We start from the raw sequence: 13,538 nt of genomic DNA, 5'->3' as shown, positions 1-13,538 counted from the left end.
TTATATTTTATGGTTGATTCAAACAGTACTTTACCCGTTTTATCACATGCTTTAGAAGTAAATTTTAAGACTTTGGTATATTGTTTTGTTGCTGCCACTGGAGGAATCACCGTTGTTTTTCTTTGAAGATGATGATTTATTACGATCATTATTGTTTATTGAACTTTTAAAACTCATTATTACTAGCATGAAGAAAAGAAGTAGAAGATAGGAGTAGATCAGATTGTGAGTTTTTTCTTAAGCTACTAAAGTCTATTTATAATGTCCAATTTTTTTTACTGTTCTAATTGCTGTTAATACGATAATAACCTGCACGTATATACAATGTCACTGTCATCTGCACAAATGTAGTTGAATGACACGTGATAAATTAAAATTCAATACAAATAGTTATTATTTATTTTTATTTTTAATTAATTAATTTATTTTTATTTTTAATAAAATTAAGTGAGTACGTAAAAAATAAAATTTTAAATTTTAAATATTTTCATAAACTTTTAAAAGTAATTGATTCAATAATTTTAATAATAATTATTATTATTATTATTAGTCAATGAGATATAGTTTAAATGGTATAGCCTCTCCATATTCATTTAAGAGGTTGCGAGTTTGAGTCTTCTTATTTTTGATAAAAAATAAATAAATAATAATTATTATTATTTTATTCAAATAAAAAAATTATTATAGATTAATTAAAAATACAATTACCCTTTCTTAGTAAGATCTTTGTATAATATTCGAATAATATTAATTTTCCTAATTTTTGGTATAGTTGTTAGATATAGTTTATTTTTTTAAGTTGTTGTAAATAATATTTTTGTAAAAATAAACTAAATATAAAGATTGTCAAACTAAAAATATCAAAATTTACATCGCTCAATATTGACTACCAACTAAGAAACATAACTTCATTCTCTCATCAGTCATCACTAAATAGAATAAGCTAATAACGTGGACATAGATATGTATGTTGTCTAGTCTCTTATTTTTTCTACTTCTACTATTTCTGTAGTTTGAAGTAGGTCATTAATTAACTAACTAATTAATTAATATAATTAAAATGCATAAATGATGATTGATAGAATAAATTTTTTTTAGATCCATTAATCTGAAAATAATTAGATTACTTAATATAATATATTTTTATTTTTAATATTATTTCTACTATTTAAAATAGGTTTTATGAAAGCAGTCTCCTTTGATTTTTCTACTGGCTAACTTCTCTTATTTCTTCGGTATGGGCTTTCTTCAACACATGTACTCTTAGCACGATATGGTACTTTGCATGTTTTGTCATATGCTTTAAAAGCAAATTTTAAGGCTTGTGTATTATTTTATTGTTGTCACTAGAAGAGTCACCATTGTTTTTTCTAAGATGATGATTTATTACCATTATTATTGTTTTTTGAACTTTTAAAACTCATTAGTATAACTAGTATGAAGAAAAGAAGTTGAAGACAATTAGATAGGAGTAAATAAGATGGTGCAAATTTTTTCTTAAGCTACTAAAGTTTATTTTTTACTTATGGTAAATTTTTTTCTTACGGTTGTAATTGTTAATACCATTCTTTTTTAATAAAATTGAGAGTGTCCGAGAGAGCACGTGCTTGTATATTTCTATTCAATTGAAAATAAAAAAGAATAACTATATATATATATATATATATATATATATATATATATACAAAATAAATTGACAAAGTTTTGAATTTTAAACTATGCAAACAAACTAACAAAATTTTAAAATTTAAACTTTTTTCACAAACTTCTAAAAGTGGTAGATTCAAATAGTACTTTTTTTTGTGTGACTTAGATTCAAATAGTACTTTATGTCTTTATTATTATATTCAAATAGTCACCAAAGAAAAATATTCAAATAAAAAAATTATTATAAATTAATTAAAAATACAATTACCCTTTCTTATTAGTATCTTTGCATAATATTCAAATAATATCAATTTTCCTAATTTTTGGTATAATTATTAAGTATAGTTTATTCTTTTCTTTTTTTAGATGTTATAAATAATATTTTCGTAGAAATAAACTAAATATAAAAATGGTCAAATTAAAAAAATCAAAATTTGCAGTTTCAATGTTACTACTTACTACTAATTAAAAAACATAGCTTCATCTTCTCATCAGTCACTAAATGAAATCAGATAAATAAAAAAAAATGTTAGTTGTTATTTAACTTTTAGTCTTTAGTTAATTTTTTTAAAGATTTATTATTATTTAATAAAAAATAATTATTATCCTCTAACTTTTTGTCTTTAGTCAATTTTTTTAAAAATTTATTATTATTTAATTAATTTAAATATCCACTTTTATATATGAGTTATTTAAAAACTCATGAAGTTATTTATTTTTTATTTTCTCTCTCTTCTGAAAACTGATCTATTACAGATTTAATTATTAGGATAGCTAATTATTTAATTAAAAAAGATTAAAATGATATGTTTAAGTATACACAAATACCATTAGCAGTGATTAATTTGTGCATATATAATATTTTTTTATTTTATAACTAATGGTATAACTAAATTTTATCAATCAAAATAAAACTTTATTTCACTATACTAAGTATAATGTTTTTTCATGGATTTGATTTAATAGTGAAAATTTAAACTTATCAAAGTCAATTTTCCTTCTTTTTTTTTTTTTTTTAAGTGAGAAGATTTGTTTCCATTCAATTGAAGACGTAAAAATAACTTAATGACTCAGCATTCCCATCAATTTTATTCACAGTTTGATCTGATAATTATGGTTAAAATAATCTATTAGTTATTACTTATGTAACAAATTGTCAAAGAGAGTTATAAGTGGTAAAAAATTGAAAAATATTTCAAGAAGAAGTGTATTCGAGTTTTTTTTTGTCGTTTAAATGCTTTTAGTGGATCCACTTTGTTGATATGATTAATGTCAAATTTATTAAAAATTTTATTACCAAAAAGCAAACAGCTTATTGTCATGTTGAGGTAAACAGCTTAGGTGAATAAATAAAATAAAATTTAAATAATTTAATTTTTTATTTTAAAAAATAAATTAGACAATTTAGACATCCCAACAAAAACACCACAAAATTTATCAACAGCTTATTACTATGCAGAGTTAATTTTGCATACAGGTAAAATAAAAAATTTGAAATGATTAACAATTGGATATTATTTCATATTTCACAATTTTAAAAACACTACTATTTTAACATTAGAAGTTAATATTAATATTCTTCTTAATACAATGAAATAATTAATTCAAATATTTTTACTAGGTAGACAATGACTTTTTTAAATAATGTGAATAATGAAATCTAGAATTTATTCAATAAAGTAAAAAAACACTCTATCCTAAATTACTTCCTAAATATTAATATCTAGTGAACTAAACATCTGGCCATTATTAACGGTATATGAGTAAATCAAATAAAAAAAATAACCATCCAATTAAAAATAATCAATATAATCGTATGCATACCTATTAAATTGAATATGCGACATATTCATTATTCACACTATTTTTCCTATACTTTTCTTAACTCAAAATGTTAAAAAGACGTAATAGGAATGAATTCTTTTGTACAATAGCCAGCGGGCCAACAAAAAGAAAATATAAAAAATTACATGTCTACCTGTCAAATTATTAGATAATAATTTAGTTAAATTTATTTAATTATTTAATTATTCTTGATTATTAATTTTACAAAATAACTATACGTAAATTAAAAAAAAGGGGGCAAGCAAGAAAGAAACTCGTGCAAATTTTCCCTTTTATCATATGATATCACGCCATTTTTTCCATCTTTTCCTTCTTTATCCTTTCAAGCAGTAACTTTTACACACCATTTCGCCATTCCAAAATCAATTTTATATGCACCACAATTAAGATTTAGTGTTCATTGTTTTCTCTAGGTTGGATATGGCTAGGATTCCGATTCCGGCGAGGTTTGAGAGAGTGGCTGCGGCCTTTGACGCTGACGTGGCGGCGCGCATGGAGCTCTGCGAGAGCAGCGGGAGTGAGCACTCTCAGGTGAGTCCCATTGATTTGTCTGATATGGTGAAGTCCTTCTTGGAGAGGAATGGTGAAGAGAAGGATCATGGCGAAATGGGTGATGAAGAAGAGAAGGTTCAAACATCATCGCAGCTCTCCTATTGTGAAAAAAGGGATATGTTGCAAGCTCTTCTTGCTTGTGGCGATTATGAAAGGGACATGATTAGAAGAGAGGCTGAGATTGCTTGTGCAGTTGTTGGGGTCACTTCTTCCACGGATTTCAAACGCAAATTGATGTCTTGCTTGAGGAAAAATGGTTTGGATGCTGGTCAGTACTTCCTTATGTGAATTATTTTAGGAATTCATCACTGCTTATTAAAACTTACACATAATTGTGAAGTTAATAGTTAAAAGGTTAGATAATAATTAATAATTTAATTAAACATGTCAATCTTAACTATCAACGACGATGAGTACTTTTTTGGTGTGAATTAATCTTTATTTTCCAAATAGCATTTACTAATTTATGGTTATTGAAAGTTGAAACAATAGTTGCACTATGTTATGGGACTAGTTTTGAATTTTTGATGAACCTTTTTCTACAATCATTGCAACAGGGCTTTGCAAATCCCGGTGGGAGAAAACTGGAAGATTAAAGTCTGGTGACTATGAGTATATTGATGTCAATTTCTCAGGAGAGCGATACATAGTTGAAGTCTTCCTTGCATCTGAGTTCGAAATCGCTCGCCCAACCATTCAATATTCATCCTTGCTACAAGTTTTCCCACGTATATTTGTTGGCAAAGTGGAAGAACTGAAGCAAGTTGTGAAGCTTATGTGCAGTGCCATAAAGGGATCCATGAAAACAAGGGACCTGCATATTCCTCCATGGAGAAGAAATGTGTACATGCAAGCCAAGTGGTTCAGCTCTTACAAGAGAACAACAAATGCTGTTTCAACTAGAAATGCATCATCAAATTTGTCTTCAGAGTCTCTTGTAACTCCTTTAAGACCCATTAGATTTGAAGCAAGGCCCGTGAAAGCACAAAATTGTAAGGTAGATTATTATGTCAATAAAACTGGATTCAGAATCAGCCATTTGACAGCTGCACTTAATTCCGATGCCCTTGGGATGTAATCATAAATAAATCAGCTTCTATGAATTTTTTTAATGTACTTATTTTAGGTAACCAGAGTTGATATCCATTGTTTTTTTTTAAAAAAAAAATACTTTAGGCCAGGGCATAAAAAGTCCATAACAAACTTCTTATGCATTGATCTTACATATTTTTGCCAACTAACAAGGAATACGATAGCATTTAGTTTCCTTTAGATAATTTTTATTCTGAAATTCAATATCATTATATAGTATAGAACTGGATTCTTAGGAAAGGGAGAGGATCTGTATTATGTAGTGTCAAAAATCCATTTAGCATATTTTATGAATTAAGTGGTCCATAAAAGTGAAAGGGAGAGGATCTGTATTATGTAGTGTCAAAAATCCAGTTAGCATAGTTGATGAATTAAGTGGTCCATAAAAGTGAATTTTTTTTTAAGGTAACAACTAACAAACGAATCATGAAAATAAATACAATCTTTCTTCATCTCCACTTTAGAGAAATTAAAGTTTTCAAAAGAAACAGAGTCTCCAACTATACAAGTGTAACTGCAATAAATTTGAACTCCATACATAAAATAAAATAATAAAAATTCAAATATAACAGGTAAACTTTTTAAACAATGCAACTTTCTTGAGACTCGAGATGCTTTCAATATTTCAATATCCTGGGAACAGAAATGAAAGAACACAGAAGCATATGTAGGCACCATTAGACGCAACCAGCTGGAAAATTCGAAGCAGATTGCCTGGAAAGTGACCCTTTCGAGAAAACAAAAGTGTGTTCAATGTAAGAGAAGGGTCTTCAAGAAAATAAAGCCAAAATCCAAAGCTATCTCCTTCTTCTCCCCTTCTCATTTATCACAAATCAAAAAGGGGTTTAAAAAACCTAGAATTTCAAATGCAACACAAACAGAATGTGGGAAGCTCGGTAAGCAGATGTGTCGACGGAGACCCAAATATTAGATCTAACAACAACCAGCCAGTTAGCTTCCCTAACCGAATTTCTTGATTAAGGGTATTGAAACCTTTTACCCTTCCCTTGGTACATGTAGCCTTCAAAACGAAATTGAAATTTGATTAACTCAACAATCATAATGTTAGAAATGAGAAGTTAGAATAGATTTTGGATGCGAGCAATAGCAAAAACATGCATACGTAACATTGAGAAACTCTAACGCTAAAGTATTTGGGAATAATGAGGGAAGTAAAAGACAAATAGGTCCTGGTCTTTTTATTTGCGGACATTTTAGTCCCCAAAGATTGAAAAATATATTTATGTTCCTGACCCTTTCAAAACGCAGATAAATTTACACTTCCGTTGAAGTGACTCCGTTGAATTCAACAGAAAACGCTGACGTGGCTCCCGTAACGCTGACCTGGCCGTTACGGGAGCACACTGGCATGTAACTTCTTAAAACATGACATATTAGTCTTCTCACACCAAAATGTGTAACTTTTTAAAATAGGACATATTAGTCCTCTCACCCAAAATGACGTCGTTTCACCCAGAATCCCAATCTTTCACATTTATGAGCTCTAATCAGCCACCTCTTGCCCCGTAACTCTCTCTTCCACCACCACCTACGCTGCCCCTCCTTTCCTTGCCCCATCCCCTTCCCTCTCCACTCCCTCGCTTACCCTAACACACTCTATTCCCCTCCCCATGCACACCCTCCATAACCACCGTATCCTACTGTTCTGTTCTAGTCTCATTCTCGTGCTCCCAGAGGAAGACCGCTGCCGTCAGAAGTGGTGGCTTGGCCACAATCGATGAAGCACGACAGAACCAACCTCTGCAAGGATCGTCGTTGGAACGCACTGCCTCCACATGACCGTTCGGTGCTCCTCGCGTCGCGACAGCGCTGCCGCGAAGCACACCCGTGGAATCACTCGCGACGTCGTCCTCGCCGCTCAGGATCCACCCACCTCTATCATGCACGGTGTCCTCTCCTTCCTCCTTTGCGACGGCGCCAACCTCGGCACCACTGCCTCGATGTAGAACTGCAACTTCGCTAGCCCCGCTTGCTGTCGGTGGGAGATTCAACCTCTTCGCTACTGCTCCGACACCCTGGATGGCAACTTCCTCCTCGACTAGAGCCATTTCCTTCATATGCAATTTCTAATAAGTTGCTAATTCTATTTGAGAGTGTAACAATTTTTTCAGAATTATGAGGAGTTCTTACATGTTCTTCATAAATTGCATAATCTGGACTGGTTGAATTGTGAATTGAGCCTGTGAAATTGAATTTATGCTTTGTTGTTAGAGAATATGTCGCTGAATTGCTTGTTGAATCTGAATTTGCTTAGACTCATGTCTCTCTTTTTTCTTGAAATTTTGCTGATGTTGCTGCGATTTGTTATTATGTTGATTCTTTGTTAGTGTATTTTGGATGCATTGCTGATGATTCTGGAATCGCTGGAAGTGCTGAATTTGCTGCTTTTGTATTTGGTAAAGTATTGTTGATTGCTTAAAAATCTAAATATGATTTGGCTTGAATCTAGAATATTGGTTGAAAATGCAAAAGGGATTAAAGTGTGTTTGGAGGGGTGGGGGAGAAACGACGTCATTTTGGTGGTGGGGACTAATACATCCTTTTTTCAAAAGATACCGTCCACGTGTCATCCCGTAACGGCCAGATCAGCGCCACGGAAACCACGTCAGCGTTTTTCGTCGGGTCCAACTGGGAGACTTCAACGGAAGAGTAAATTTGTCCGCGTTTTGGAAGGGTCAGAGACATGAATATATTTTTCAATCCTTGGGGACGAAAATATCTGCGAAAAAAAAGGTCAGGAACCTATTTGTCCTTTACTCTAATGAGGGTGACTACATTACCTATTTATACAGCTGTGCGCAAAGGAAATATCTCCACTAGGGGTGTTCGCGGTGCGGTTTGGTTCCGTTTTAAGAAAAAATGTCATCCAATCCGAACGCTTAATTTATGTGCGGTGTGGTTTGGATCGGATGAAATTTTTTTGGAAATCCGATCTGATCCGATCCGATTACAAGCGGTTTGGATCGGTTTGGATTTGCGGTGTTTTAAATAAAAAAATTAAATACATATAACAAGTCTTAACAATATCTTAAAAAGTTAACGATAACATAATAATAGAAATAAAATTATAGGTTAGTTAAAATAAATAAATAAATAACATTTTGAACATAAAATATTTATTAAATAATAATAATAATACATGAATAATAGAAAAATGTATAACAAATTGAACATGTTATAAGTATAATTGTAAATATAATAATAAAATAATAATATTATAGCACATTGTGCGGTTTGGATTGGATTGGATCGGTTATGAAAAGTAGATCCGAAATTCGATCCAATCCAGCGGTTTGCAAAAAATAGAATCCAATCAAATCCGAATTAGTGCGATTTTAATCGATTTTCGGTTTGGATTGGATTGGATGAGCGGTTTAATTTGGATCGGTTTGGATTTGAACACCCCTAATCTCCACCGTCCATACCAAATCTGATGGGCGGTGGATTTTAATTACTAAAGCTCTCAAAACCAACAAGTTCGGCCCATGTAAGATTCAGCTAATTTTAAGTTGGACCTGATTGGGGTAAACCAATTTCAGCCCAGCTTCTTACTACCCAACCAAATAAAACCAGTTTAGGCCTGAAATAAAAAAAGGTTTAGGCCCATGACCAAAAACAAGTTTTAGGCTAGTGTATCAATCACTAGTTTTAAAATTTTTTGAGGGTTAACCAAGTTGGGTTGGTCTAGTGGTTAGCTCACTAGTCCGCTTAAGCAAGTGTCGCTCAGTACTGCGACGGATTAGTCCTTGACCTGCCGGGTTAAGGGAGACCGTGGGAAACCAAAAAAAAAAAAAAATTTTTTTTGAGGGTTATAAAATAAAAAGGTCTAAGTTATAGTATTTTTTCCGACTTACGATAATTAATTGATTAATAAATATTTAAATACATATGTACGACATATATGGAGAGGTTTCATAGTCAAACTTCTACTTATGAAAAACTAAATTTAGACAAAAATAGAAATTAGTCGTCGACTCTTGATCGACAAATTAAGTACTACAATAGTAAGTCAGACAAATTCGAATCATCTTTGAGTAAGTCAGTCATATAACGACTTGTTTGGATGTTATTTTTTAAAAAATATTTTTTTTAAATATTTTTTTTTAAAAATTTATAAAATAAAAATAATTTTATATTTAAATATTGTATATAAATTTTTTTTATTTATTAATTATGTTTGAATAAAATAAGATAAAAATATTTTTTTATAAATTTATTATATAAAAAATATTTTTTGATTTTTTTAGTGTTTTTATTTTTATTATTAAAAATTTATCAAACACACTAAAAAATAAAAAATTAATTTAATAATATCCAAACAAGTATTAAAATCAATCACATATATTTTTTTATGGATTATTCAAATTACTTTTTCAAGCTTAACTCATTTATAAATATTCTATCAGTTATAAAAATAAAATTGTTATATTTAATATTTAATATTTAATATTTAATAGAGACAGGCATGCATGCATGTCCTGTGAGACTTGAATGTATTAGAGAGAAAGAGAGGATGTGTAGAGGAGAAGAGGAGTAGTAATACTAAAGATGAAATTATATATTCATATATTAAGTTTGTACATGATAATTAATGCTTATATGAAACTAATTAAAGAATATAAACTAAACTAAAGATGGAATTTATTCATCTATATATTAACTATGTACATGATAATGCTTACATAGCTTAAAGAAACTAAAGATGCATGGAATTCTATGAACTATGTACAAACTTAAACTAATTAAACTAATATCCATCTACCAATCTTAATTATTACAATCACATATTGCCTTAGCACCACGTGGCACTTTGCCGGTCACTTTACATGCTTCATAAGCAATTTCAAGACTTGCATATTGTTTTATTATTGCCACTGGAGGAATTACTATTGGTTTTTTTTTGTGAAGATGATTTATTACTATCATTGTTATTTTTTGAACTTTTAGAATTCATTATTATAACTAGTATAAAGAAAAGAAGTAGAAGATAGGAATATATTAGATGGGGCGAATTTTTTCTTATACTAATGAAATCTATTTATAATTTCCAATCATTTAGTTAATAAGGTAAATTTTTTTGTTTGACGGTTAAAATTGTTAATATGATAATAACTAATGTCACTGAGACATGCATAAATGTAGTGGGATAACACGTGATGAATTAAAATTCAATACAAATAGTTATTATTTATTTTTATTTTTAATAAAATTGAAAGAGTACATGAGAGTACGTAAGAAAAATTTGTATATTTCGATTTAATTAAAAATAGAAAAAAAATAATTAATTATATATATACACATATATAAAATAAATTAATAAAATTTTAAATTTTAAACTTTTTCATAAACGTCCGAAAGTAATTAATTCAAATAGTACTTTACCCATTTTGTCACATGCTTTAGAAGGAAATTTCAAGGCTTGGCATATTGTTTTGTTGTTCCCACTAGGGGAGTTACTGTTATTTTTCTTTGAAGATGATGATTTATTATCGTAATTATGTTTTTTGAACTTTTAGAATTCATTATTATAACTAGATAAGTAGAAGATAGGAGTAGATCAGATGGTGCAAGTTTTTTCTTAAACTACTGAAGTCTATTTATAATGCCCAATAGCTTAGTTATTAAGGTAATTTTTTTGTTTGAACGTTATAATTGTTAATATGATAATAAACCATTCACGTATATACAATGTCACTGTCACATGTAGTGGAATGACATTTGATGAATTAAAATTTAATACAAAAAGTTATTATTTATTTTTATTTTAATAAAATTGAGAAAGTATACGAGAGAGTATATAAAAAAAAATTTGTATATTTTTATTTAATTAAAAATAAAAAAAACAACTATATATATATATATACAAATATAAAATAAATTAACAAAATTTTAAATTTTAAACTATACAAACAAACTAACAAAATTTTAAATTTTAACCTTTTTTTATGAATTTCTAGAGATAGTTGATTCAATAATTTTTAATAATAATAATTATTATTATTATTAATTCAAATAAAAAAATTATTATAGATTAATTAAAAATACATTACCCTTTCTTAGTAAGATCTTTACTTAATATTCGAATAATATCAATTTTCCTAATTTTTGGTATAGTTGTTAGGTATAGTTTCTTCTTTTTTTTTTTTTGTTTTAAGTTGGTGTAAATAATATTTTTGTAACAATAAACTAAATAAAAAAATTGTCAAATTAAAAAGATCAAAATTTGCAGTGGTCAATGTTGACCACCAATTAACAAACATTGTTAGAATAAGCTAATAATGTGGACATGGACATGCATACCTAATCTCTTGTTTCTTCTATTGCTTCTATAGTTGAAGTAGGTCATTAATTAACTAATTAATTAATATAATTAAAATGCATGGTTTCTTCTACTGCTTCTATAGCTAAAGTGAGTCATTAATTAATTAACTAATTAATTAATATAATTAAAATGCATGAATGATGATTGATAGAACAATTTTTTTTAGATCCGATTAGGACAAATAATTAGATTATTTAATATAATATATTTTTATTTTTAATATTATTTTTCATATATAACTCCTATTCAAGTAATTGTTATCAAAGCAATTTCCTTTAATTTTTTTACTGGCTATCTTCTCTTCTTTCTTTAGTATGGATTTTTTTTTTTTTCAACACATGTACTCTTAACACCAAATGGTTCTTTGCCCGTTTTATCACATGCTTTGGAAGCAAATTTTAAGGCTTTGGCATATTATTTTATTATTTTCACTAGAGGAGTCACCATTGTTTTTTTCTTTGAAGATGATGATTTATTATCATCATGGTTGTTCTTTGAACTTTTAGAACTCATTGTTATAACTAGTATGAAGAAAAGAAGTAGAAGATAGGAGTAGATAAGATGATGCGAATTTTTTCTTAAACTACTGAAATCTACTTATAATGTTTAATAGCTTAGTTAATAAGATAAATTTTTTTTACGGTTATAATTATTAATATTATAATAATCTTTCATGTATATACAATGTCACTGTGACATGAACAAATGTAGTAGAATGACAGGTGATAAATTAAAATTTAATACAAAAAATTATTATTTATTATTATTTTTAATAAAATTGAGAGAGTATGCAAGAGAGTACGTAAAGATAACTTGTATATTTTTCTTCAATTGAAAAAAAATAACTAATTATATAAATACACAAATACAAAATAAATTGACAGAATTTTAAATTTTAAACTAAACAAACAAACTTACAAAATTTTAAATTTTAAACCTATTTTTTATAAACTTCTCAAGGTGGCTGATTCAAATAGTACTTTACCCGTTTTATCACATGCTTTAGAAGTAAATTTCAAGGCTCGGCATATTATCATTTCCACTAATAGAGGAGTCACCGTGATTTTTCTTTGAAGATGATGATTTGTTATGAACTTATGATCATTGTAGTTTTTGGAAATTTAGAACTCATCATTATAACTAATACGGAGAAAAGAAATAGAAGATAGGAGTAGATTAAATAGTGCTATTTTTTTTTTAAGCTACTGAAGTTTATTTATAATGTCCAATAACTCAGTTAACAAGGTTAATTTTTTTTATTTGACGGTTGTAATGGTTAATATGATACCAACCGTGTACGTATATACAATGTCACTCTCACGTGTACAAATGTAGTAGAATGACACGTGATAATTATTATTCATTTTTATTTTTAATAAAATTTAGAGAGTACATCAAAAAGTACATAGAAAGAATTTATATATTTCTATTCAATTGAAAATAAAGAAAAATAACTAATTATATAATACACAAATACAGAATAAATGAATAGAATTTTAAATTTTAAACTAGACAAACAAATTAATAGAATTTTAAATTTTAACTTTTTACATGAACTTTTAAAGATAGTTGATTCAATAATTTTTAATAATAATTATTATTATTATTATTATATTCAAATAAAAAAAATATTATAGATTAATTAAAAATACAGTTACCCTTCCTTAGTAGGATCTTTGCATAATATTCAAATAATATCAATTTTTATAATTTTTGGTATAATTATTAGTATAATTTCTTTTTTTTTAAATTGTTGTAAATAATATTTTCATAAAAATAAATTAAATTAAAAAAATCAAAATTTGCAGCCCACAATGTTGATTACCAATTAAGAAGCACAACTTCAATCTCTCATCATTCATCACTAAATAAAATCAGTTAAATAATAAAAATGCTAATTATCTTTTAATTTTTAATTTTTTTAAAAATTTATTATTATTTAATTAATTTAAATACTCATCTTTACGTATTAGTTGGTCAAAAATTCAAGAAATTTTTTTTTAAAAATTGAATAAAAAATCATATTTAAAAGATACTTAGATGCACCATACGGTACGTG

The 13,538-nt window shown here is 27.9% G+C and overlaps 1 protein-coding gene and 1 non-coding gene across 2 annotated transcripts; one reads left to right on the top strand and one right to left on the bottom strand.

Moving 5' to 3' along the window:
• Positions 1 to 3,793: 3,793 nt before the first annotated feature.
• On the top strand, positions 3,794 to 5,169 carry LOC112741274 (uncharacterized). Its single transcript, XM_025790176.2, has 2 exons — positions 3,794 to 4,312; positions 4,602 to 5,169. The coding sequence occupies exons 1-2, from the start codon at positions 3,913 to 3,915 to the stop codon at positions 5,120 to 5,122; spliced, it is 921 nt and encodes a 306-aa protein (XP_025645961.1). The 5' UTR covers positions 3,794 to 3,912; the 3' UTR covers positions 5,123 to 5,169.
• An 847-nt stretch (positions 5,170 to 6,016) lies between these two features.
• Positions 6,017 to 6,117, bottom strand: LOC112746374 (small nucleolar RNA snoR109). The gene has a single exon (XR_003174263.1). It is a non-coding gene; the product is annotated as a small nucleolar RNA snoR109 (small nucleolar RNA).
• Positions 6,118 to 13,538: the final 7,421 nt, after the last annotated feature.

This window comes from Arachis hypogaea, chromosome 14 (genome assembly GCF_003086295.3).
Source record: "Arachis hypogaea cultivar Tifrunner chromosome 14, arahy.Tifrunner.gnm2.J5K5, whole genome shotgun sequence".
Taxonomy (NCBI): Eukaryota; Viridiplantae; Streptophyta; class Magnoliopsida; order Fabales; family Fabaceae; genus Arachis; species Arachis hypogaea.
The sequence above is the reverse complement of the archived record's forward strand: the minus strand, read 5'-3'. Positions and strand labels throughout refer to the sequence as shown.